Raw genomic sequence first — 25,951 nt, forward strand, 5'->3', positions numbered from 1 at the left:
CTCGGCCATCTCCATCATTCAATCGAGCGAGCACTGCGTTTCTCATCCGCCCACCTCCTCTCCCTCTCCCTCATCACACACACACACCATGCCGTCGACGGTGCCCACCCCAGTGCAGTCTGCGGCTCCTCAGCTCCCCGAGGTCCCGGCCCAACGTGCCACCAACGTCGTCATGGCGTCCCATGGCCGTGGCCCATGGTATACCCCGGACGGCAAGAACATTCCCGCCTACGTGATCGGTATCGCTGGTGGAAGCTCCAGTGGCAAGGTTAGCTCTGGACTTTTACTCCGACATAGCTGACTGTCAAGACCTCTGTTGCTCGCGCGATCCTCAAGGCCCTCGACTACATCCCCTCAGTCCTTATCCTCAGCCAGGACGCGTTCTACAACTGGCACACCCAGGAGGAGATTGACACTGCGTTCAGGAATGACCTTGACTTTGGTGAGCTCGAGTCTTTGTGACTGCCGCTGACGCTAGACCACCCGGACGCGATTGACATGAAGCTCTTTGCAAAGGTGCGAGCAGCCACGATCAAGCTGACGTCCAGTGCCTCGATGACCTGAAGCACGGCCGCTCGACGGAGGTGAGCTCCAGAAGCCAAGTTGCGAGCTGATCCCAGATCCCTGTTTACTCTTTCGTCCACCACCGTGTGTATTCACATATATATCCCTCATGCTGACCGGCAGAGCGCATGCCCGAGAAGAAGTACCTCTATGGCGCGAGCGTCATCATTGTGTAAGGCTTCCCGTTGCCATGTCCCGTGACTGACCTTGCAGGGAAGGTATCATGGCCCTTCAGGCTCCTGAGATGCGTGAACTGTACGACCTCAAGGTGTTCGTTGTACGTCCTGCAACCGCGCCGACAGTTTAGCTGACAAGCAGAACTGTGACTCGGACCTCATGCTTGCCCGTCGTATTCGCCGCGACACGGTTGAGCGTGGGCGCGACGTGAATGGCATTTTGGATCAGGTGGGTTCTTCAATCGTGGGGGCTTTCTAACCCTCCCAGTACCTTCGCTTTGTCAAGAGCAGCTACGACAACTTTGTGCAGCCCTCGTCCAAGTATGCCGACATTGTGAGTTGGGCGTCCACCATGGCGCAGTTCACTGACGACTCCAGATTGTGCCGGGTTACAACAACGACACAGCCGTTGACCTCATCGTCACACACGCCAAGCGCCAGCTTGAAGCTCGCACTCTGAGTTTCCGTGGCAGGCTTGCCAGCCTCGAGGATCTCGCCCCCGCGTGCAACGGCGATGAGGAGAAGCACATCACTCTGCTTCCTCAGACCAACCAGTTGACCGTGAGTCCTCTCTGACGTTTCTCGCGTGACCTAACCCATCCCACAGGGTATCATGACAATTCTGCGCGATGCCACTACCACTCGTCCCGACTTCATCTTCTACGCAGACCGCCTGTCCACTTTGATTGTGGAGCACGCCCTCACCTTCCTACCTCACTCTCAGCGGGACATTGTCACTGGCAATGGTGTCCCATTCACTGGCATCGCCAATTGCGACGACGTAAGTTGGTCCCAAGAGGAGCAGCGTGGTCCATGTTGTGGGACGCATGGGTACATGTCTGCGGCCCACCCTTGTGCTGGTCTTGGGAGATACCATGCTCGGTCATAGGCAGCGGTACCATCCCATGCCGTTGGACCTCCTTCCACCGCCTGAGCTGGCCATCTCCTCCTTCCCTTCTCCAGCACCCGCACCTTCACTGACTCTCTGCAGTCCATCGTTGGCGTCTCCATCCTCCGCTCCGGCGGCCCCTTCTCGCACGGTCTTCGCCGCGTGATCCGAGACGTGCCCCTCGGAGCCATGCTGATTCAGTCGGACCCGCACACAGGCGAGCCACTGCTCCTCAACACCACTCTGCCGATTGCCTTGCGCAGTGCCGAGACCGCGGCGGGCACTCACGTCTTCTTGCTCGACTCACAGATGGGTACCGGCGCTGCTGCGTGTGAGTACACTGCTGCCTTGGAAGGGTGTCCGTGAAGATCGGAGAGGTGTGTGGGGAAGAGATCGTGACGGACCCTAGGAATCCGGGTTGGAAGAAGAGGATCCAGTGACCCTGCATTACAGCAGCCGCACTTCTTCTCATTCCTCCTCATTGCCGTCATTACACTCACACACACACACACCTATTCTCTGTGCCTTGCTTCTCTTGTCTTCACACACACACACACACACGCCCTTCCCGCCACATACACACACGCATGCTGACAGTTACCCTCAGTGATGGCCGTCCGCGTCCTGCTCGACCATGGCGTCCCAGGTGAGTCTAGTGTTACCCGGTCGAGGAAGGGCATGTTGGCATGTTGTGGTGGAAAGCCAAGCTTGGCAAGCTTGGCGAGCGATCTGCGACCCGGTTCGTCTATTGTTCTCGTCTTGTCGCTCCTGCATGCCCAGGAGGATCCGAAGGCTTTGAGAGCTGCGAGACGGCCTTCGGTGGCGTCCGGAGGCGGATTATGGGGAATGTTGCACGTGGGCAATAACCCAATCTGGCTGTGTGCCCAGAATGTCGTGGGCATGCACGGCGTGCGCGGCACCGTGCCGTGGTGGCCCAAACTGCAAAACTGGTTCATGGCTGGCGGGCTCCGCGGTGTGTGCGGAGTGTGAGTGCCAGAGACAGAAATGAGATCTGGACGCCGAAACGGCCCGCTGTTGCGCGTCATTTCGTTGCGTTTCGTTTCGTTTCGCTCTGCTGCCGCCGCCTCCGCCGCCGCCTCCGTTTCCAAGATCTGTGTGCTGTTTGATTGCGAAGATGGGTGGCACAGGGGCAAGCCATGGAACGTGCACCTCGTCGTGCCTCTGATAAGGAATGTCTTGCAATGTCAGACTGCGGGGTGTCACGAACCCCCAAAGTGAAGTGGGGTCTTGTCGTGTGTTGTCATGAACGGGTAACGCAGCAACCGGGGAGGGCGGGGTTGTCCGCTGTGTTGCCCAGCCTTCACTGCATGCCAGTTACGGGGTTGAAATGGGGAGGACGATGGTTGGGAGGATGGACGCGAACGAGAACGAGAACGAGAACGAGACCGATGCCACAGCGCGCGACGTCCAGAACCACGAGACACAGACCTCTGACCCCCCTCGCAGAGAACCAAATCACCTTCCTGGCCTTCCTCGTCTCCCGGCCGGCCGTGCACACCCTGCGCCGCGCCTTCCCACAAGTGCGCATCGTCACGGCCGCGCTCGACAGCGAGCTCAAAGAGGTCCACCTGCCGCTCCTGGCCGGCGTGAGCGGCGAGGCGGTCGGCGACGCAGACTACGGCTCGCGGCTGGTGGCGCGCGCAGACAGCGCCGAGGACGTGGACCCCGCGGGCGCGAGCGCGCGCATGCGCCGGTCGGGCAGCGGCGATGGCGGTGTGCCCAAGGAGAAGATTGCGTGGGTCGTCAGGCCCGGTATGGGCCACATTGGGTGAGTACCGTGCACAAGATCGGGATATGGGCCGGTGTGCTGACGGTGTAGTGACCGGTACTACCTCAACTAAGTTGGGAACATGATATCTTGCGCCACGAATCTCTCTTCTCTCTCATGTCTGCAGCCCCGCACAAGCCGGGCGTAGTGACCAGACCATTCTCCCAATACTGCACTCCATAGCCATTTCACATAGTCTTCCTTCTGCACCACATGCTTCTCCAGAGTCACTCCCCATTGACCCCCTCCCCTTGGCGACAACGTGAACCTGCCTGCTGCGGCTTGCAGCTCTCGTGGTTTGGCAAAACTTTGTAGATTCATCCATTTTATATGTCTCTGTTATGGGGATGGTATCTTATATATATCTGTCTCTGCACACTTTGGTGGAGCTCGTCGTCGCTATGGTTTTAGGTCGTTAAGGGGTAGGGAAGAAAAACTATGGGAACAACCTCTCAGCCGAGATATCAACAAGTTGGGGGTGCAGGGTGGGATGTGGTGGGTTGGGGGAATGGGCGAGAAGCGGGTATAGCTGGCCAGGCCGGGTAACATTCTTGGGGCTTGGATGGTGGTGGGTGGGTGGGTGGTGGTGTAATTGGCATTGGCGTGGTGGACCGGATGATCGCGATGGGGTGACCGGTCAACGACGCCGGGGCACAAGATGATTGTGGTCGATGAGCATATGGACAGATGGCGAAGACGACAGGACAGAGATGGGGGTGGGGGGAAAGTATATATATTAATCGTTTCAAGGGGCGTTACGTTGGAGGGGTGTATGAGAGAGGTGTTGGTTGGCCCGGGGCGGTCTTAGGCAAGAACACGGCGCTTGGGCATGCCACGTGTTGGTGCACGACCGCTCATGGTGCCGCGAGAGCGCTTGCCGGTGCTCGACTTGCGCTTGGGCTTGGCGCCGAGGACAAAGTCGTCGTCCGAGTCGTCATCGTTGGCCTCGTCGTCAGACTCGAGCTCGTCCTCGCCGAGCGAGCCCGACTCGGAGGGGGTCCAGCCCTTGCTCTCATCCTCGATGGAGCCCTCGCGGTCGACAAAGGTGACGTTGGCAATGCCGAGACCGACGACGGAAACGCCACTGGCCTGGCGGTCGCGAGGCATGGGGACCTTGGGGGGACTTGACAAGGTAATCTGGTGCTCATTGTCGTCGTCGGCCTGGTGGTGCTGGATGAAGACGGGGCGGCCAAGCATGTGTGGTGTGACAAGGGTCTGCTCCTTCATACCGGGCTGGTTCCAGCCGGGAGGAGGAGGAGTCTGGTAGGGGTAGCCAGGGTGGTGCTGCATGCCGTTGGCCTGAGGGAAGACGGCGATGGGTGGCAGAGACTGAGGGGTGGCGGTGACGTTCATGAGCGACGAAGCGGTAGAGGTGGTCGACGCCGAGGAAGGGAACCGAAGCGGGCCGGGGCGCACGGGCATGGTGTAGCCACCGGTAGGGGTAGCCCACCCCTCGACCTTGACTTGGGGGTTGGTGTTGTTGACCTCCTTTGCAGACGCCGAGTCGCCCTCGCCGTCAGAGGCATCACGGCTGAGCATGTTATCCTCGAGAGTCCACTCCTCCCCCTGGACGCCGGCACTAGCGCGACGAAGAGGGTTGCGGTTCTCGAAACCCGGCTGGGGCATGGACTTGAGGGTCTCGGTCTGGTTCCAGCCACCGTTGAGGGTGGGGACACCAGGAGCAGAGTGGAAGCGCTGCATGTGTGGAGGCGCGCTGTGGAGCTGGGCCTGTCCCGAAGACAAGGTCGACATGGCCATTGGCGACTGCAGGTGACCGTGGGGGTCGACAGCCGAGAATGGCATGGGGAAGGTGTGGCCGTGGGGCTGCTGGTACTTGATCGCAGGGACGGTGTTGATGTCAACAAGGTCGGGGCTGGCGGCACGCTCAGAAAGAGGCGAGGCGCACAGAGGACGCTGGCCAAGCTTTTGCTGGCCGCCACTGTGCATCTGGAGGTTGTAGTTGTGGTACGAGGGCTGGAGAGGCATGGCTGGGAGCGCAAGCTGGCCGGGAGCAAAGCCGCCACCAACGCCACCCCACGACGCGGCAGCCTGAGCAGCGAGGACGTGGTTGGGGTCGGGCTGGAACTGGCGAACACCGGGCTCGTTCTTAAAGTAGAAGCCGCCGGGTCCGTTCATCACTGCACCGTTCGGGAGGCGCGGGATCGAGTTGTCCTGGTAGGCAAAGACCGACTGCTCGCCATAGTCCGGGACGGGCCCGCCGTTGGAACCGTCGCCGGGGTAGGGAACGCCGTTGACCTGCTGCTGCTGCTGGAACTCGGCGCGGTCACCTTGGGGCGCTTGGCCTTGGTGAGCCGACTCGGGCCCGGCTCCGGGGTGCGAGAGGGAGGGGGGGCCACCATGGGGTTGCGCTTCGGGGTGGCCGGGGTGGTAGTAGCGGATGCCTGCGGGGGCGGGGGCGAGCTGGGCGTTGTGGAACTGCTGGTTGTTGACAAACCCGCCGGCGAAGGCAAACGCCGCTCCCTCTGGCGGGTGAGAGGCGGCGAAAGAGTGGGGGGGACCGGTGACAGAAGGAGAAACGCTGTACTCGGGAGCCTCGGAACCAGAGACGCTGCCTGGGCCACCTCCGGAGACGAGAAATGGGTGTTGCGAGCTGGCACGAGGGGGGACGTGGAGGGCGCGCACCGAGCTCGAGGTAGGGGGAGGGAGGTCTGGGTGCTGGCGCTTAAAGTGCTTGAGGTACGTGTTGCGACGAGCAAACTGGCGGCCACAACCAGGGACCTTGCAGCCATAGGGGCGCTTGCCAGTGCTAAGTGAAATGTATCAGTAATGTGGCACAGTAATGAATTAAAAAAGCGACTCACTGGATACGACGGTGGCGCGCCAGGGAAGATGAGTCTGCAAACGCCTTGTTGCAAATCTCGCAGTGGTGTGGGCGCTCACCAGTGCTGTGATGCATGTCAGCGGTGGAGACCATGGCATGATGTGGCGTAGCAAGAAACTCACTGGACACGGGTGTGAACTGTCAAGGCGGAACGCTGGATGAAGGCCTTGCCGCAGCCGCGGTGGACACAGAGGAAGGGGCGCTCGTTGGTGTGGATGCGCATGTGGCGGGCGAGGTCACTCTTGCGAGCAAACGCGCGGTCGCAGACATCGTACTGGCAGATGAAAGGACGAGCGTTGGGGTCGTGGCCAGGGCCAACTTGGTTGTTGTCGTTGACAAGCTGTACGTTGCGATTGTGCAGGATGGAGGGAGGTTGGTTGACATTGTAACGGAATGGATGGTAGGACGGAGGTGACAGTGGCGGCCGGTGAGCGGAGCCAGGAGGTGGAGGGTGCACAGGGGGTGGACGGTGGAAGGAGATTGGGTCCGTACGCGGGTGAGGAGATGGAGGAGGGAGACGCATAGGCGATCCAGGGACGGACCGAGGAGGAGAGCCAGGACGACGAGGAGACATGGTGTTGAGAAAGACAAAGGAAAGGTGGGTGTCAGTGTGACTGTGCTAAGGAGGGCAGTGGGGTGGGTGTGCTCTAGAGCTGTGCGTGCGGTAGATGTAGTGGGAGCAGGATGCTGAGGGAGGGGGGGGGGGAAGGGAAGTGAGAGAAAGGAAAAGTGGATGAAAGCGTGTTTTGGATGGAAAAGCGGAAGGAAGGAGGGAAGACGCGGTTGGGGGGGGAGGGGAAGGCGCAGTTGACTCACGTCGAGTACGTCCATAATGACTGTGGGGGCTTGCTGTTGCCGTTTTGAGATGGGGGGGCCAGCTAGGCGGGGCGCAGGGGCTGGACGCGACGGACGCGACGACAGACGAGCTGTGGGTGATGAAGGAGGGGAGGGGACAGAAGGATGGGCCACCAAAGGGAGGTCCGAGTGTGGCTTCTGGCTGGGTAACGACGCGCAGGCTAGAGGGCGCGGGCGTCGAGAAGGTTGAGGACGAGAGAGTGTTGATCACTGTGCAAAGTGGATGGGGTGGCGAGAACACACAGTCACGCGTCGACGGGGGTGATGGCGATCATTGTTTGGGTGGTGATGGCGGGGTGTGGGGGGATGGATGGTGGTGTGGGTGGGTGACGCGGCGGGCCGAGCGGATCGGTGGAAGGATCGGAAAGAGGGGACAGGCCACACAAATGACCAAGATGACACAGATCGGAGCACACACGGACGGGCAGACGCGGACAGGCGAGAGAGATAGAAGGGGAGAGAGCGCGGTCAGCTACATCGCCCCCATCCAAACACGCACACGAGTGCGGCAGAACAAAACACTCACCTAGTGGTCTCGTAGCTCGTAGATTCCTTGGCGAGTGGAGTCGCAAAGGATGGATCGATGGCAGCACTGAAGCAGGACGTTCGTTGAAGAGTTGTCTAGCCTGTACGGTGCGTGTGAGTAAAGCTGGCACTGTGCAAGACACAACAAAAGGAGAACGGATGGACTAGGCTAGGGGAGCGGCGGGGGTGGGAGGCCAGTGCGGCGGGGGCGTGGGGGGGCATCCATGGAAGGGGTGGAACATTGAGCATCCTATGTCGCCGAAATCGACAGAAGGCCCGGCCGTGATGAACCAGTGCACTGGTATGCCCCCCGTGCTATTGAGTCTCTGTCCTGCAGTGCAGCAGGTCCGAGACAGCAGGCGACAGACGAAGCACTGGCGAACAAGCAGAGAGGAGATAGACGCGCGCTGGAGGAACCACGCCATGGACTCGCCACACCGTCGCCATGTGCCTGGCAGCGACTGCTGTGTGTGTACACTTGCCAAGCGCTGAACGCGAAAGGCTGCGCACGGCCAAGGAAGGTGCATGGACCTCGGAAATCGAGGGGCTCACTCCACCGCGTCCACATCGCATCTTCACCACTGTCGTGGTCATGACGCGACGTAGGTGTGGAGGCGAGTACATGCAGACGCGGACGACCTCCTTGGGGGAAGATGTGTAACGGGATGGAGTAGACTAGGAATAGGACGAGTGAAACATTACTCACCTGTGTGGTTGCCACAACGTATTAAGGTTACGCCGAGATTCGTCCGCGGACAAGGCTGGCAAGGGTTCTCTGAAACGAGAATGGGAGCTTGACCAAGAGGCGTGCTGGCGGAGGCGGCGGGCGGCACGGACTTGACTAACAGTGCGTTCTGTAAAGTCAAAGTCAGCTACAGTACAGAGAAACACCCAGACAGAGACCACAGAGGGTGGTTGGCACTTACAACTCAAGATGCGTGTTAGATGCAGCTCTGGTGACGAGCGTGCTGCGTGGGTGGCGAGATGGCGGGGGGTGGACACGAAAGTTCAGGGCGGCGTAGGGTGGGTTGGGAGATTTCGAGACGTGTAGGCTTTCTTTACGACCCGACGTTGGATTTAAGCAACTGTGTGGTAGAGAGAAGGGGGCAGGGGACGTGTGTGTGTGTGTGTGTATGATGAGGGCGCCGTTCGTGTATGTCGTGCGTGCGTATCGTACGTGTGTCGTGACGCGGTAGGATGGGCGCGAGTGGAAAGGAGCGACGGCCGTCAGTGGCGAGGAGGGGGGAAAGGGAGTGACCGTGTCGACCAGTGGATGGTGACCGGTGGTGGTGATTAGGAGTAGATGGGGTGTGGGGTGTGGGTGTGTTGTGTTGTGGGTGGTGATGTTGGAGGATCAAGTTGGGAAGGAGAAGCTGTCCAGCAGTGGGAGAGCCGGCTACTCTTAAAGTTGGGCACAAGCGATGAGGAGAGCCAGAGCCAGCCAGAGCCAGCCAGAGCCAGCGAGATCCAGAGCCGAGGCAGAGCGATATCTCAGAGAGACAGAGACCGCCGCCGCCGCCGCCGCCGCCGTCTGCTGGCCGCTGCCCGCTCTGGCGGCCGCCTGCAACCTGCAACGATGGCGCACCATGGCCCTATGCTGCTCTCGCGTGGGTGCTCGTGCAGTGGGTGCACTGGCAGTGGCCCTGCTGGTACCTAGCTCCTCCCCCACCCCAGTTCCCCTCCTCTCCCCTCCCCTCCCCCCCCCCCCCTCTCTCCCCCCGTTACACGCCAGATCGAACATGCAAACGCCTCTCGACTGCCTGCTTTGGGAAGATGGCAGCCGGCGTGCACTGCCAGACGCCCCCGAGACGCCAATCAACCCCCCCGCGCGCCCCCGTCTCTCCCTTCTGCTCTCCGAGCGTTGTGCCCGCACGGCCAGACGCCAGACGCCGAGAACGGTAGCAGCGGCGGCGACACACCCAGAACGCCACTTTGCCATGGACCCCGCCCTGGCCCACGACCCACACCACTGGAGCGCCCAGTTTTCGGGCCCTGGCCGAGCCACCCTCGTTCTGCCCCTCTGACCCTTCCCCCAACTGTGGGCACAGGCATGTGATCTGGGTCCCTGCACCCCCTGCCGTCGTAGCCAGTGGCTTGCGGCGCAGCACACACACACACACACATCCATCCACACACACACACGGCCACCACCACCGGCGCCGGCCCACCCACCGAGACCCATACCCAGAGAGCCCAGGTGGTATGCGCCAGAGAGAAACAGGGCCGCCGTACCGCCGTGTGTGGGGGGGGAGAGCACTACTGGTGCACTGGTGCAGTTGGCAGGCAGGCATGTTTGCCCTAGACAATGGCGCTTCCCTGCGGGCGTGCCACCACAGGCCACAGGCGTACAGCGCCCAGCATAGGGAAGACACCGCCAGCCCAGTCAGCCAGCGCGCCGTGGGGCTCTCTCTCTTTCGCTGTCGGGAGCGCTGGCCTGGATGGCGTACTGGCGTGTACTGGCCGTGCCGGTGGGCTTGTGGGCATGTCGTGTGGGTGTGTGGGAGTGTACTGCATGGGCTGCAGCGCAGACGACGTGGCTGGAGAACAGTGGCTGGGGAACGGCCCGACGCGGGCGGCGGACGGCGAGACAGCTGCCGATGGTCGGTGAGTTCTGGCTGCTCTCTCGCTCGCCGGATACATGTGGGTCACTCCGCCCGTCTGCCGGGCCTGCTGCTGCTCTTCTTCCGCTTCGGACAGAGTTGGAAACGAACGGACGTCGGACGAGTGCCGTGGCGCATATAGGGGAGGGGAGGACGAGGGGGGGGCACAATGAACTAGGCTGACGTGGACGACGTGCGCGGCCGGTCTCATAGAACCAAATGGCCAGGCACGATCCACACAAGAATGAGTTGTAACCTTCCTCTCGACCACCCACATACAATTAACATTACATTGTCCCCCAACCTTCGCACCCAGATCTCACATCTGACATGCGTTGTCCGGGGGGCGAGAGGCTGGGGGGAGGCGTACCCCAGAGCCCTGCACACTGTGTGGGTATGTAGCATGTTCTATTGGAAGTTGGGCGGCGGCGACATGGAATGGAAACGCTTGTTCATTAACAATGACACAATGTACAATGTGCCGCCTGCCGGCATGTGTCGCGTGTGTGTGGGTGTGTGGGTGTGTGTGGGTGTGCCACCCACGCAGCAGCAAGAAACCGACAAAGCCGGAACATGGAGATCCGACATCCATGGGCCAGCAGAATGTCACATCTGGCAGGGTTATTTGGCGCTGTATGGCTGGCACCGCCATGAGCGATTATCACACAGCGGTACGTCCGTCCACCTCTCGATCTCGATCTTAATCTCGATCTCGCCGTCCTGCCCACGCACTACGCACTCTGTTGCCGAGTGCTAAGAAATCAAAAGCAGGCTAGGCAAACGGCGGATGCTAATTAGGCTAACCGGGTGGTATAAGGGGGAGGAGAGCCCACTTTTTTTACCCTCATTCACAACACAAGACCTGCAGGGGTGAGCGGAGTGTGGGCGGGCCTAAACAAGAACGGTCGGATATTGTGAGAACAGAGAGCGGCTACAAGCATATTCAGACATTGCGACAGCAGGGGGGGCGGGGGAGGGACCCCATGTCCACGGCACACGCCGACAACGAGATGAGGGAACATGTTTGAAATCTAACAGGCACGCACTCTGACCCAGGGCAACACACACCACTCCAAGTTGTTTTGTAGGCACTGTTCCGTGGCGGCGGTCTTTTCTTTTTTTCTACCGTTTTTGTGTAGGTTGTGTGGTCTTGACAACGTGGTCGATGGCAGCCGAGCTTTAGCTTGCCACCGGTCTGGAGCAGCGTTCGTTGGCTTCGGATTCGCCAGCCCCGGCTGACCCGACAACCTTTGCATTCTGTCCTCGCTTGGCCACTTCTCCCTAACTCGTTGTCGCCTGGGGCCTGGAGAAGGGGGGCGAGCAAAAAGTCAGCCGCCAAAGAATGGACCAAACGCCCGAACGAACGTGACCAGGAACCCAGGACCACAGGCCACAGGGCCGCGCTCCATCGGTGGATCGGTCGCCCGCCAAGCGTCAGTTTTGTTCCATGATTCATAACGGTAGCAGTTCCTTGTTTTCCTTTTGCAAGGTCAAAGGTGCCAGGTGCGAAACCCACCCTCTCTCCGGACCGCATCGCATAGCCATAGCCACACAGCTCTCTGGGTCGGCGACAGTGCCAGCGCCAGCTGTGCTCAGCCAAACTTGTTCGGAGCGTATATGCCCGCGGCCCGACATTCCGAGACGCGTTACAGCGTGTCGTGGCAGTAATGGGCCAGGAAGGGCTCTGCCCTCGTGAGGTTCTGACAGCCTAGGCTGATATCATCTCCCATACCACGGGCACGAGCACACGCGACCCAGCGACCCCTCCGGGCCGCCGTGCGGTGCGTTCGCGCCTCTCACGCCTCAACCTTGGCAGAGACTGCGCCGACGAGATAGAACCTTCGCCCCACAGACCGCTCTGCACGTACCCGAGTGGCTGCGGTGTTCCCGGAGCACTCGTGCACTCGTCCTCTTAGCGTCTCTTGCGAAAAACGCCCACAGGTCAAACTCAAAAGGCTCTCGGGCTTCTGCACTTCTGGCGGCCGAGACAGCGCAATTCACTCAAGCTTGAAATCTGCGACTGGGGTCTTTCGTTGAACATTACAAGGAAGCAAATGTGTATGTTGCGGCAGATATGTAGAATCCAGATCTATATTGAGCCGCCCTCCCCGTACGTATCAAGCTTCTGTACGCGAGGAATGCGGCACATATGGCCATATGGTTTTATTCTCCCAACCCAGATCTGGGTCCCGTTCAGTCCAGATCTGCCTGCCAAACACCGTGGCAGTAGCCGCGGCAGTCGTTCCTTCGTCCTCCGTGTGGCACATGAAATGGGTGCTCCGCAGCACACCTCCGTTCGGCGCCGAGCGCCGATTGCCCCAGTACTCTCCACTTGCTCTGCACTGGGTTCTGATTTCTGTGTTCCTTCCGTGCACGATCGCGCTATTTTCTTTGGGCTGACCAGAGCGCCAGAGGCCAAAGGCCAGCCGTGGCATGTGTGGACAGCCGATAACTGTGGACAGCGTTACGCCTTCCGGGACGGTGTGCGGTGTAGGTGATGTAACGCCATGGGAGACAGCGCAGGGTTCAAGCACAAGCAAAGGATAGCGGATATTCCTCCTCTCCCAGGTGTGGTCCATCAGGTTTTTGCGAGCTCCAACTCTCTGACATCGGCTGCGGCGGCATGGGTATGTGCTTTGCGGACGATCCGGAGGGCCGGACGCTGGCGAACAATGGACGATACAAAAGACTGGACAGAGGCGTCGGGTGGCGTCTGGCACTGGCGTTGGCGGTGCACCGCCGCGGGCGAGTCGTGCGATGCAGCCGACCATCTTGCTTCACTGCGGACCGTGAATGGTGGGTCAGCGTCTGCGTCTGCCTCATTCTCGGTACGCATCTTCCAGTAAGCACGCAAAAGGGTGGTAACCGAGCCCGCAGGGAAGGGAGGGTGAGGGCACGGGTGATGGCGCTGGCCGTTCGGGGTGGCTTCGCAAGTGGCGCTGCCGGTCTCCTCACCTCACCTCCGGGGCGTGGACCAATGTTTCGGTGTCCTGCTGCCGGCCATCCGAGGCAGAGGGCGTGCATATAACACCACTCTGAGCGTACCCGCGTACAGGAAAACAAGGAAAAGAGAAAAAAAAGTAGGATATCCCTGCTCGTGTCTTCTCGCTTGCAAGCGATGCCTAACCGTTATCCAGGGGGTAGGTTCTGTCGCTCAGGTTTCTCCGCTTTCCGTACCGGGAATTCCGAGAGCCGACAACCCAAAAAACCTAGGAGAGGCAATCATCTGTCCACCCAGCCCGGAAAGCCCATTTCCTATTGCCCCACATGCCCCGGACAAGCACCGACAGGCTTCCTCGCCCCCCCGACGGCGCATCGAAGGGATCGCAACCCTTCAGTCTGATGTGATCGCTTTCAGTAGCGCTGTATCACCTCGGTGGATCGGTGAGCTGCTAGTGCACAACGGCCATACCACTCTCGCCCAGCCACATACCTCTGTCCCCAGTGGCACACCTACTGCCACACATTTCGATCGTCTCAGCATGGCACACACGGGGTCGCTTAGCTGGCTCAACGGCCCGCAAAAGGCGTATCAGTTGGACATGTATGGAGGAACGTCATGCACCAGACCCTATCTGTGGGATCTCTTCGTAAACGAGCAAAGGGTATGTGGCATATGTGGGGGGGTGAGGTTTTGCTTGACCAATGTTGGCGGCGCAGCAGCCTTGTTGGCGCGTCTCTGACGATTGCATTCCTCGCACAAGCTGTGTCCGTTCTCTTTCGGGTTGTATCTGGCCCTATTCAGGAGCCTTAGCAGCCTTAACGGAGCGGCGTCGATTGTCGAGGTATGCAGCGAAATGCAACGTCCGAGCACTCATCCACCGACCGTGTCAATCACCGTGTTAGCCTTCTCTGTGACACCATTCCCCCCTACTGAGGCCTTAGCCCCCTCCCCTTTCCTTGCAGAGGTATGTGGACATGGACTGAGTGAGACTAGTCGCTAGCATGTCTGCGTCAAGTTCCTCGGCGACTTCGGCGTCTTGTACTGGCCGTTTCATGGAATCACCGCCAGTGCACACAGCAAGCACGGTCTTGGGACATGGTCACAGTGGGGTCCCTTGCACCTTAGACAACATGGTCCGAGAATCCTGGCCGTGCGTGCATCCGAGACATGTAGAGCCCAACGTTCCACAACGATCAATGCCAAGCCAATTCGGACCTCTTGTATGGTGACTTTGCGGAGGGCGATCCGCTAACGCAGACGGCGACTGATGCTTGGGCTGCTAACTGCCACTACTGCACGCCGGCGATGGGACCAGGATTGAACCACCACAGAGCCCACCGGCAGCTTCCGAACACCAACCCTGCATGTCGCCGCCACAGCCAGCTCGGGTAGCTGCGCGTCCACCATTCCCCGCCCCATTCATTTATGTCATGTCACTGTCTCTTGTTGAACACACTACTAAACGATCTGGTTCATGGAGATCTCCACTGCAAGGACTAGCAATTCAACGGCGAGCAGAAACGACGTTCAGTACGCCTGACACATAGCTAGTGGCATAGCGGGCATAGAGACATGGCGCATACTCGAGCCGGTACGCCACTGCGGCGCTCGGGGCGGCGCGTATCATCTGCCTCTGCCAAAACAGAACAATCTTCATGAATGGCCGGCCACCACTGCTCGTTGCCATTCCTGCCCCGTCACGCTTGGAGCAATGTCACCGACAGCCGTGCAGATCCGGTTCCCCCATGTTCATGTCCGGGAGCCGTCCGGGAGCCGGAGCACACGCAGACCCCGTTGGCGTCTGCAGGATCCACAGTCGCCGCGTCCACCTTGTATCGCCACTTTCAGCCACACTACTGCGCGGGTTTACCGAGAATGCATACGCTTGCCCAAGTTCCAAAGGGCTGGAGCGCTGTAGCGAGCTCGCTGCGGAACCCTAGTTTGGGTGTGGGAATATGGGGCACGGCACAACAAAGAACAAAGAACTTGTACTGTAGCTCTCAATGTCGGTTACACTTTCGTCGTGGGCGTTGAGGCGCGGATGGACGGGACCTGGTGCCGGTCACACCTTTACGATCGTGACGATCGCCCCCCGTGTTTTTTTTTTTTTCTTCTCTTGTTCTCGCGACTGCCCTATTTTCTCCAGTCCACCACGCGCACACCCACAGTCACCCGAGTAACCGAGTTTGTGGTCGTGTCAATGCACACACACCACCACTTGCCGCAAGTATCCCTATCCTAGAGGGGGCGCCGGTGGAAGGGGCCGGCGGGCCGGCAAGTTGCAAGTGGACAGCCGCATGTGCGCGATGGCGTCCACGATCCACGCGTGCACATGCGTCCACTTTGACGACCTAGATCCTTGTCGCGGGTGGAATACACTGAAATTTTAAACAACTTTTTTTTCGGTCGGCTGTCGCCACAGCCTAGCCCACTCTTAGTGTGCTTGCGACATGTCAGACAAGGAGAACACTGGGCGGACGCCGGCGGCACACGGTCATCCACGCCCACACCTGAACGCCGCCACCGTCCTTGCCTCTTTGCCTCCTTTCCTTACCCTCCCCTCCGTGCTCTGATCCGCCTGCGATCGATGGACAAGGGCAGAGGCGGCGGGGAGGATGTGCGCGGAATGGAAGCACGCAACTGCAACTTTTTTTTTTTTTCGTTGGCACTTTCACAGAGAGACACACAGTCCCACTGACGGACTCCGTCCGAGTGTAACGCTTGTCACACCTCTCTAGAACCTGCTGTCCACAAGGTTCCAAGGTCAGATGCAGGGTTGCTGTGTTGCTGCGATATATGTTTTTCGAATATGACGCCAAGCGTGCGCACACGGCCACACGGACATGCGACACCACTGCGATAAGTTACTCCATCTGGTCGCAGGTCGGGTGGACGGACTTGATGTCCAGGATATTTGGGGTCAGGGTGTGGGCCGTTGTGGGTCAGACAAGGAGGCTTGGACCCGAGACCCAACGCCGCCGACCGAGAGGATAAGGAAAATCGCACAAACCCTGCTCGCTCACGGTGGACTGGGCAGCTGGGTGGTTGGTTCCATGATGCCAGGACTGGCCGCGCGTTCCGTGGGTCAGGACTTTGCACGCTGAGGCCAGGACTCGTCAAAATCGGTGGCCTACACAAAGGGTGTTGGCTTCGGCTCATTGTTCAGGCAGTGTCTCACCTGTGCGCTTTGATTTTAGGACACCAGTGGACGTGGTTGTCTGGACCGGTAGACAGTTCGGCCACAAATGGACCGCGACGCGCTCCGAGCGCGCCAAACGACCTATCAAGGTGGGCAAGACTGACACTGGTCAGGGAAAGGGGAAAGGGAAAGGCAGACGCGCCGATGAGAGAGAGAGAGAGGTGTTGTCCATGGGTCCATGGCGAACCTGTGTTTCGGCCAACGCGGTGAAATTTCGAGATGCCAACGTCAAATGGTACAAAAAAAGGACTCTTGCACCCTTAGGGCGCCGGAGTGATCGATTCCAACCCACTGGGCCCCCTCCGCGATCGGACACGTTCCAGCACACGTTGACGCTAGCCGCGCAGCACTGGAAAGCGCCGAGGTGGGGGAGTGGCAGACTTCGCGCTTCTATGGCTGTCGTTGCCCCCTTTCGACATTGTACCGGACGTGCGAACGCGCTTCTCAATGGGGAAAGGAAAACGCTGAAAGGAAACAAGGCCCCCGGCGCGCATGGTCAGTACAGGGCAGCTTTGCAAGTGGACATGCCGGCAAGGGGCGACCTTTGCGGTCACTGACCGATATGGCTTGAGGATCGGATCAGTCCCAACAAAAAGTGGACGCAAGCAACCGTTCAGATCGTTACCAAAAAAAAGGAACCAGGACACCTCGGCCATTGCCTGATCCCGCAGTTCTAACCGATCTTCCTGCAGGCAGTCTCACCTTATTCACCACCGTATCCCCCTGGGGATGTGCCAAGCTCTGCGCCAAGCATCGTGCAGACCGAGGTGTGCACAGGTGGGCAGTCTCGGTGGTGAAACGTGCGATAGGGAGGACCAATGTGGCACCGGTGCCGACCAGCCCGGATTTGGTGCGAGGAGCAGAGCATGCACGATAGCGAGCGATTCTCATTGGGGCGATTAGGCTTACCATGCCATATCAGATTGTGCAGTCGCGCGGGTACCCTCAAAACTGTGGGTGCTAGTGGCTTTTTTGGTGCGCACAGGTGTGATTCTCGTGCAGGATAGATCGATTGGGGGCTACAGAGGCATTCACCGCCTGGCGGCAATTCGGCCGACATGTTGAGAAGGTCTCGCCGACATGGACTTGCTTACACCATCACAACACGTCTGGTGGGATTCACAGACAGGCCTACAATGGATCCGGCGGCCGAAACATGTCAACGTTGTGGCCTCGTTGGACCCATTCTCTCTTCTTTTCGCAAAAATTTTGACGACATCTTTCGTTCAATCTTTAGACGCCATTCTCAGTAGACCGCATAGGTCGATCGCCACGCATAAAATCTTGTTGTGCGCTGTAAGGTATCTGCGAGACAAGTTCATGACGATCAAAACCTTGATTGCTATTGAGTAATGTATTCCAGCTGTCTCCTGTTTGTCACCCAACATCGTGTGCCTCCCGCTAGTGCACCCCCTTCCGAGACATTGGGGGACCGGGACAAACACTTTTCCTAATGGCTGTATGGTCTACTCCAGAGTCGGCGCTCCTCGTATGAAAGGTACAGAGCTACAGAGCCAACTGAATTGAGTTTGGAGGCGCTAGCGGGCTAGTGCTCTGCGCACAAGTACTTACAGTATACATTGCGGTCCCTGGAGTCTGGCCAGCGGCAACCACGCTGCAGCGTGGCTCTAGTGTCGCTGGCCCTGTGTTTGAGGTCGCGAGGTCGGCGTCAATTCCTGCAACGACCTGCGGTTGGTGCTGATGCCAGACATGCATATAGGAAACACACAGTGCTAGTAGAGCGCTAACGTACATACAAACTCCCCCCCGTCCTCCACACTACTATAGACACGATGTTGCCATGCGCCTAGATGTGGGACTGCGGAGGCGCAAGCGGTGCAAGCGACGACGGTGCGCAGTTTTCGACGGGATGGGGGGGATTGGGTAGTTCCAACTCCATCCACGTCTGCCATGCGTGCAGCGGTCTTTCTTGCCGACGGGTCGCTTGTGCGTCTCAACCCCGGCAAGGCTGCTCACTCGGCTTGACATGGATTGTGGGCAGCAACCGCTTAGCGGGGCCGAGAGGTGTGCGTGGAACGACGGACTTTGGGGAGACTGGCGCCTCCAGCGCCCCCAACTCAACGGCACGGCGCTTGCCCTCGAGACTCAGCCTCCCAAAGTCGAGCAGGCGCACTGTGTCGGGTGACGGAGGACGGAGAGTCGCTTTCGACAAGTTGGGCGTGCGTTGACCGTTGCGCTCGGCCTCTGCAGTGTCGAGCATGCGCTGGAGGCTCTGCAACAGTGCGTACCCTGCGGCCTTGGACGCGCGCGAGCCTGGGATAGGGGATGGAGGAATAACTGGGTCAGGTCAGCGATGCATGAGGAATGGTGCGAAGGCCATACAGGACAGCGGCGTCGCTGTCGGGGTCCAAGGCCTGGGTCGAGACTGCGCCGTAATGACAACGACGGGTACGCCAGCACTCCGCCGGCCGTGCACAGAGCGCCGCCCAGGTGCTCTTCTTTCCTTGTTCGGCCGCACTCACCTTTGACCTCGGGACTCTCGGAGCTGCCACGCACCGGCGAGACCGGCGGGGCGCCGTTGGGCAGTCTGCACGAGTAGGCTGGTGGGCCGGGGACACGGAGCATGGGGAACGGGGGGATGGTGTTGACGGATAGAGAAGAAAAGAAGTCGCGTGTGAAACGTGAAAGGTAATGGGGGACGGGCTCGACTGCCGACGGGTCTGTGCGTCATGGGCGTCGTCAAGGAATGTCCACAACGGATGCAGAACACAACAGTGACACGGCAGGCAGAGACGTCTGCCTGTTGTCCGATACATGCATCGCATATGCATGCATGCATTTGTATGCTGCCAAAGAGATTGGGCTGCAGATGTAGAGTGAGACTGACGCGTCGTGTCTAAATGACAGCGCGGAAAGGTCAAACATGGCAATTCCAGGACCTGTAACGCAGAAACATTACCGCAAGGAGCTAGAGAGAGCCCAACAGCACCAGGCTTTCAGAGCCGAGTCTTCCAACTCTGCGACTGTGTCTTCTCTTTGCTCGTCAACATCCCCAGACGATAAATATACTATTCAAAACATCCAGAGAGCGTTTGGGTAGCATGTACACCGTTCCCAGGCAACATGTGAACAAATCTCATGACTGAAAGTGCCTGTCTGAGGTTCCGCTGTTTACTTCACCGTTGCCATCCTTGGGTGATCACCTCCGCACATTCCGCTCCGAGCTATGGCCATCACTGATCTCTGGCGATCAGAACAAACATCCAGACATGGAGACAGGCGTATAACAGCGTACACGACGCTCTGAACCCTCGTTCTCCTCCAGACACTGATCCATCACAGTGGGTGCAGCTCAAAACATGACTCGTTCATTCTACGACCCCGAGGCCATACCGGGTCTTCCTCCAACACCCGAAAAGTTCAAACGCAGTCCTTCCAGTGGTCTTGTGAGCGCCTATGGGACTGCATGTGTACTGACGACAGGCCTCTTCGAGTTCCTCTCCTTTCCAAGAGCGTAGCACACCGTCTCCCTTTCAAGATGCTCCTTCTGTGAAAGGCACCCCAGTATGTCCATCCATGCAGCCCCGCCCATCAAGACTCTCACACCCACCAGGCTCAGCTGCACAGACAGACAACCTTGACCCCCTCGTCTCTCCTCTGCGACGACAGTCAGCTCCCCGTGACTCCAACCCCACTCCCATCCCTGAACATGACCGTCCCCGCACTTGTTGTGACGCCCGTGCGCGACGAAGAAGCCTCGTCGACGGCGCCTGGACTTGCGACGGGTAGCATTAGTGCCAATGGGAATACTGGAATGAAGACCCCGCGCCGCTCGAAGCGTGCATCATCGCCATCACTGTTTATTATTACCCCGTCGAGGACTGCGGGGGAGGCGGCGCCTGAGCCGGAATCCGGCGGGCAAGTCAAAGAAGACTCCAGGCAGCATGTGAGCGCTGGTCGAGGCAAGCTTCAAGCCAAGCCCAAGTCCATGCCGGCCATCAAGCCGCACGATTCACCCCTCAGAAACAAGACCATCAAGGCATCTGCCGCCATGGTCAAGGCCAAGGGTACTCCCGTGCAGGAAAGGGACCCCAACATCCGTGAGATACCACAACTGTGTATTATTTGCTAACCATGGAGAAATCCCGGTTCGCGATTCTCCTTCCACGCCAAAGAGACACAAGGGCACACCATGGAAGAGTGTTGTGGATGCCACTGCAATCAAGGATATTCCCATCAAGAGCACACCCCTGGAGAATGTACTGCTCAAACGTACACGGGCCAGCAGTCCATTTATCGGCAGTCCGCTCTCCAGTAACACCGCCGCCACCAGCCCACTCGCCACCAGTCCAATCAGCGCCTCGTCCTCCACAGACTCGTCTCCTGTCTATGCCACTCCTGCTCCCAAGACGCCCTCAAACAACCTGGTCCACCACACTCCTATCAAGAAGACGCCTGTCCTTAGGCACTACTCCAAAGTAACACCACGCTCGACCCCCGCTCGCAAGATCTTGATCAAGGTCAACGAACTCAAGATTCGCAACGCCGAGCTAGAAAGCAAAAGCAAAGCCGTCGAGCATCAGTTCCAAGCTCGTGTGGCCGCTCTGCTGTCTGCCAACAATGTCCTTCGTGCCAAAACCTCTGCGCTGGAGACTGAAACTGCCTCACTTCGGCGTGTCGCCGGCCACCAGGCGCAGCGCAACCCCCTTGAGGAAGCGAATAGCCTCATCCAGCGCCTCGAGGCCGAAGTAGCCGACCTCAAGTACCGAGCTCGTCGAAACGCCCTTGCCGCCCTCGGCGGTGGCACCGGTAGCAACAGTAGCAACGGTAGCAACGGTGACGCGCAAGCGTATTTCAAGTTGGTTGTCCTCGTCGAGCTTGGATACGTCGTTGGCACACCGTGGCAAAAGCACAAATGGGGACACCTTGCTTCAGCCTGAGACCACTTTCCGACACATACCCCAGTTTTCTGGGATGTGGGGGAAGGGGAGGGGAGGAGGGGGCTGGGTCCTGAACTGCCGACTGCCCTCTCCATTGGGCACACTTGGTTCTAGACGGTCTTGTTTATCTGTGCCAAACGCCCTTGTACCTCTGTCCTCGCCGTCTTCCCGCAACAAGGAAGTGGAATGCATATGCACCTCCTTGAGACGTTTGCATCGTTGTGTGCCACTGTCCACGCCCTCAGAAGCGCCTTGCCTTGCATGGCTGCCGCCCGCAGTCCAAACATTGACTGTGAGTCGGATGAACTCTGTGTTGTCAGATCTTCAGCCACACCGGTTGTCACCTCAATTGCGAGCCGGCCGCCCAGCGTATTCTGACCCTAGTGGTGTTTCTGTTTCTGTACGCCAGGTCCCAGTCTGGCCATCCAGCATACCTCGACCCATGTGGAGCACATCTCGACCAATTGAACTAGTGTAGGAAGCAACAGTGGGGGAACCAAGGCACCTTTGCACAAAGCCACCACCTCCTCTCCAGTTTGGTTCGCTGTCGTTCTTCTACAGCCCATTCTATTTCCCTCAGCCTTTCGGACATGTTTGCGGTCTATGCACCAATTCAGCCTCGGGCTTGTCGGGGTCACCGTTGTCTGCGCCGACGAACGCGCACCACAAAAAGCGCAGGGACTGCCGACCGTCCGTGCCATGCCGTATGCCGTGCCGTGCGCCTGCCATCGCCACAGAGCCACCACAGAGGCAGTAACCGCCAACCTCATTTGCGCCTTTCGGTCCTGTGTTTGGGCGACAAGAAACCGGCGCCGGTGGCTCGTCCTGCCTCAGCTCAGCCCCACACAGGCCACACACAAGAGGCGCAGCGCCGCTCCAGCAGCCAGTGTCGGAATGGCTGTCGGAATGGGACAGCCACAGCATCGGCCAACTGGTACCGGCGGGCCGCTGAGGTATTCCATAGGTTGTCGAGGTGCACATGTGCGCGTGGGGGGAGCGGACGCGGCTACGACTCTGCCTAGGTAATTGGGTGGTGGGTGTGGTGGGAGGCGTGGTTATGTGTCATGTTAGCCCGTCACGGTGGCGGCTGAAACCCGCCCTCAAACCGCCAAAAGTGTCGACTGGACGGGACGTGTCCTCTTGTAGCTTGTGGGGGGCCTTGCAGAGCAGAACATGCGCAGACAGTCCCCTGTACACTCCCTGTACACGTCGTACGTCGACACCAGGCAGGTTTCCTGTATGGCCTCGTCTCCGTGGCGGTGGCGCTCACTCGCTCGGACCGTGGCGTGAGTTACTCCGTGATTTGGGCGTGCCCTGCCACGGCCACGGCGCCGTTCTCCAGGAAGAGTGAGGAAGCATCGCCATGGCGTGATGTGGGGGTTTAAATGCGCACTGGCAGACGGCCCGAAGGGCCACAGCATGTGCGTCAAGGTGCAGGATCAGCTGTGTCCGAGGCTAGAAGGGCGGGTAGAACGGTGGCTCAAAAGGTGGCTCAGGAGGAACAGGGTTCCGTGGCCGACTGTGCTGGGGGTGGGGGAGCTGCATGTGTGTGACATGGATGACAAGACGCAGACAGAAAAAAAGAGTAAAAGCCATCGACAACAAGGATGCCAACAGCCAACAGGGAACCACACAGGGTCTGACTGCAAACTGCGGGGTGTGCGGGGCGCAATCGAAAGTGGCTCGTTGTGGTAGGAATACGTTGCACCAAGCGGGCTATGATGCGGTGCGACCTCGTCGTCTGCCCCAGATATTCTGCGGACGGCGTGGACGGGACAACTACAGCCAGAACGATGCACCACCACTGTGAACGGCCCGCGCGAGAGATAAGCTGCCAAGACCTGTGCCGCTTGGTTCACCGTCAACGGGCCGCCGGCATGAGGCTGGGGTTACCAGTGCCACAGGCCCGACAGGCCACCGCAGTGCGAACAGGCGCGCAGTCGTTACAATGACCAGGTCCCATGGAGCTGTTCGTAACTGAAAGAGCAGTGTTACATCGCTTTCTTACCCTACCGCCCAGCGGGCGATCCGTGAGGTTGTCGGCCGCAATTGTGTTTTCTTCGACTTTTGTGTGTTTTTGTGGCAACGAGTTCAAAACTTCCGCAGGAACACATGTTCAATCCAACTCAATCGATCGATGCCCGCTCACTGGAACATTACGAGTTCACACACGATTACACTAGCGGTGGGACGCGAGCTGGGTATCCTGTTGGGCATTAATTGTGCCTTCCTAGTGCCACCGCCTCGAATGAGTCGTACATATACATTTTGCTGGACGGGCTTCTAACCAGGGCTGACCCCAGAACTTGGTACTCAATTGAGTTGCGACATGATTGTGGAGGGGCTGACTTGGCTTTGGCAGCCACACTGATAGAACACCGACAACACCAACTGTCAACATGGTGACCGGATAGCATGCTCGTCCCACTCCTCTCGGAAAACTTTCAACGTACCATCGACGATCACATGATCGTCAGAAACCGCACGAACGTGTACGCACGGCCGACGGGGTAAAACCCTCACCCAAGTGTCCTCAGCACATGGCATGGGGGGTGTCCGCTCGCGACGCTCGAGCCGCGCTCGGCGGCCGCTCGAACCTCGTCCCCGCATCCACGCCGGTCTCCAGAGCGGCGCTGTCCGTGCGCCACCCCATCGAGAGATAATAATATAAGCATCCACGCTCCCACGCCATCATGCACATGCTCACCGGTGATCAGCTGGTGACTGACTCCCCCCCCCCTCCCCCCCCCCCCCTCCCGCACCCGTGCCATGCTGAATTCATCCTCCCAGAGGCGGACGGTGCTATCAAACATATACCGCAGTGTGAGGGCCGGGCAGCTGGGTATAGCGAGTGACGCGCTGTGTTGTGTTTGTGGGGCTGCACCTCGCTTCCAGGACCCAGGATGGTCCTGGCAAGAGAGGCTAGATGGGGCGGACGCTCTTGGCGCGTCCTATGTGAAGCTGCACACGGGGGGCTGTGCTCTAGGAGTGTGTCCGCTAGCGATGACACCAAGACAAGCACGTCCGGCGGACTTCGATTTGTGACTTTTTGTGTGTACGACGGCACAGCAGTGTGTGCTGTCGCTCAATCAGGCTACGGTCGCATGGTGAAAAAGCCTACACTACCTAGCACAATACCGGCAACACCACACTAATCACACACATTTGTGAGCAACCGCGCCGTTTTCGCTCGCATCAATGCAAAGCCCGCCGACGTTGTTCATGGCCGGTGCTGTCGGAGACGCATCTTGCTTGGCCCAGTTCCGTCGTTCCTTTGCCAAAAAAGGACTTTAGACCACACAAGCCGCCGGAAGCCGTTGATGTGTGCAGTGAGTGTGCACCATCATGGGGAACACATCGTCCTCCCGCGTGTCCTGTTCCTCAGTCGCGTCTCGCCTTGTCCCGCCCACAGGTTCCCGGTTCCCTGTGCTGTGCATTGCTCTCGGCTTGGCATGGTAATTCCATGGATCCACCGAGTCACTGCGTTTTCCCTCACACGCGTGTTGCATGCCCTTATCGAACGAATGCGAGAGAGAGCGCATCGGGTCGGAGACATTAGACGCACATTAGAGTATGTAGTTACGTGATCCACGACTGAGCCGCACGCTTCGCACGTCTCAAGTGCTGAACAATAACCAAAATGAGGAGGCCCCCATTCCCCCCAGAAAACTGTATTACCCAGAGTGGCACCAAGCTCACCACGTAGTCTGGGAAACGTACTGGCGAGCACAACTCCGATGCAAAAAAAAAACACACTGCATATGGTCTACTGTTCGGGCTATGGAAGCACTGTACGGAGGTGGCAAGTCACTGTCCGGCGGACTCACTACGGGAAAACAATAATATTGTCCAGTGTTCGGCGCTATCACGCGACTCTACTAAAGACGGGGAGATACTACACCTGACTGTACGGGAACGAAACTCAGAGACATTGGCCATCGATGAGAGTGGAGCCACGGAGGCAAGAGGAGATCTGGCACTGACCATCGACGCACTGCACGTTGCGCACGTTGGGCATCGCAGAGCAGTCGACGGAGCTGTCGGAACCGGGGCATCCACCGCATGCCTCAAGGTCGGACTGGGTGTCGAGGCACTCGTATCCGCCGTTCGGGGTGGGGCACTGCACAGTGCCACGCGTGCAAGCAAGCACAAACTCGCGAGCCTTCCAGTGACCCTTGCTGGGGCAGTTGTGGCCCCTTTGGCACTTGTTGCCACACTTGACGTAGCCGTTGTCGCACTTCCATGCACAGTTGCAGCCGTCGCGAATCTGGCCCTCGCTAAAGTTGCAGTTGTCACAGTCGCTAGCCGACTTTGAGTTGGTAAACTGCTCGGTGTAGTGGTCGCGGCAGCTACCCTTGATGCCCTTGGCTTTGCAGAGCGCATGGGCAGCCGCACCGTTGACAAAGCCGTTGTCGATACCCTGGTCAAAGTCGTGTGTCCAGTCCTTGCCGCCACACTCCGACTTGAGCTTGTTGTTTGACCAGCACCAGCCAGAACTAGAGTCGTAGAAGACAGTCTGGTCCATTAGCCAAGCTGCCCCACGTTTGCACTCACAGTCTTCTTGCCACCGTTGTGGTTGGGGTGGCTGTCCTGGTAGCCAGAGCAGACACAGCCGTTCTTCTGTCCGCCGTTCCCACCCCAGTGACCGTTGCCACCACCACCACCAT

General features: G+C 59.1%; 5 protein-coding genes across 5 annotated transcripts; 2 read left to right on the plus strand and 3 right to left on the minus strand.

Annotated features, from left to right (window-relative positions):
- Nucleotides 1-88: 88 nt before the first annotated feature.
- URK1 (Uridine kinase) lies at nt 89-3,491 on the plus strand (the record flags this gene model as incomplete). Its single annotated transcript, XM_028622247.1, has 16 exons — nt 89-268; nt 310-442; nt 479-516; nt 549-584; nt 621-648; nt 688-736; nt 778-841; nt 883-969; nt 1,009-1,074; nt 1,119-1,301; nt 1,348-1,521; nt 1,732-1,960; nt 2,237-2,615; nt 3,097-3,236; nt 3,295-3,418; nt 3,470-3,491. The coding sequence occupies 16 exons, from the start codon at nt 89-91 to the stop codon at nt 3,489-3,491; spliced, it is 1,932 nt and encodes a 643-aa protein (XP_028477139.1).
- A 731-nt stretch (nt 3,492-4,222) lies between these two features.
- EHS24_006848 (uncharacterized protein) lies at nt 4,223-6,834 on the minus strand (the record flags this gene model as incomplete). The annotated part of the gene is made up of 3 exons (XM_028622248.1): nt 4,223-6,185; nt 6,241-6,324; nt 6,383-6,834. The coding sequence occupies 3 exons, from the start codon at nt 6,832-6,834 to the stop codon at nt 4,223-4,225; spliced, it is 2,499 nt and encodes an 832-aa protein (XP_028477140.1).
- Nucleotides 6,835-18,337: 11,503 nt separating this feature from the next.
- EHS24_006849 (uncharacterized protein) lies at nt 18,338-18,969 on the minus strand (the record flags this gene model as incomplete). Its single annotated transcript, XM_028622249.1, has 2 exons — nt 18,338-18,681; nt 18,867-18,969. The coding sequence occupies 2 exons, from the start codon at nt 18,967-18,969 to the stop codon at nt 18,338-18,340; spliced, it is 447 nt and encodes a 148-aa protein (XP_028477141.1).
- A 1,084-nt stretch (nt 18,970-20,053) lies between these two features.
- EHS24_006850 (uncharacterized protein) lies at nt 20,054-21,284 on the plus strand (the record flags this gene model as incomplete). Its single annotated transcript, XM_028622250.1, has 2 exons — nt 20,054-20,444; nt 20,485-21,284. The coding sequence occupies 2 exons, from the start codon at nt 20,054-20,056 to the stop codon at nt 21,282-21,284; spliced, it is 1,191 nt and encodes a 396-aa protein (XP_028477142.1).
- A 3,922-nt stretch (nt 21,285-25,206) lies between these two features.
- EHS24_006851 (uncharacterized protein) lies at nt 25,207-25,951 on the minus strand (the record flags this gene model as incomplete). The annotated part of the gene is made up of 3 exons (XM_028622251.1): nt 25,207-25,800; nt 25,839-25,904; nt 25,949-25,951. The coding sequence occupies 3 exons, from the start codon at nt 25,949-25,951 to the stop codon at nt 25,207-25,209; spliced, it is 663 nt and encodes a 220-aa protein (XP_028477143.1).

This window comes from Apiotrichum porosum, assembly GCF_003942205.1.
Source record: "Apiotrichum porosum strain DSM 27194 chromosome Unknown scaffold_4, whole genome shotgun sequence".
NCBI classification, from domain to species: domain Eukaryota; kingdom Fungi; phylum Basidiomycota; class Tremellomycetes; order Trichosporonales; family Trichosporonaceae; genus Apiotrichum; species Apiotrichum porosum.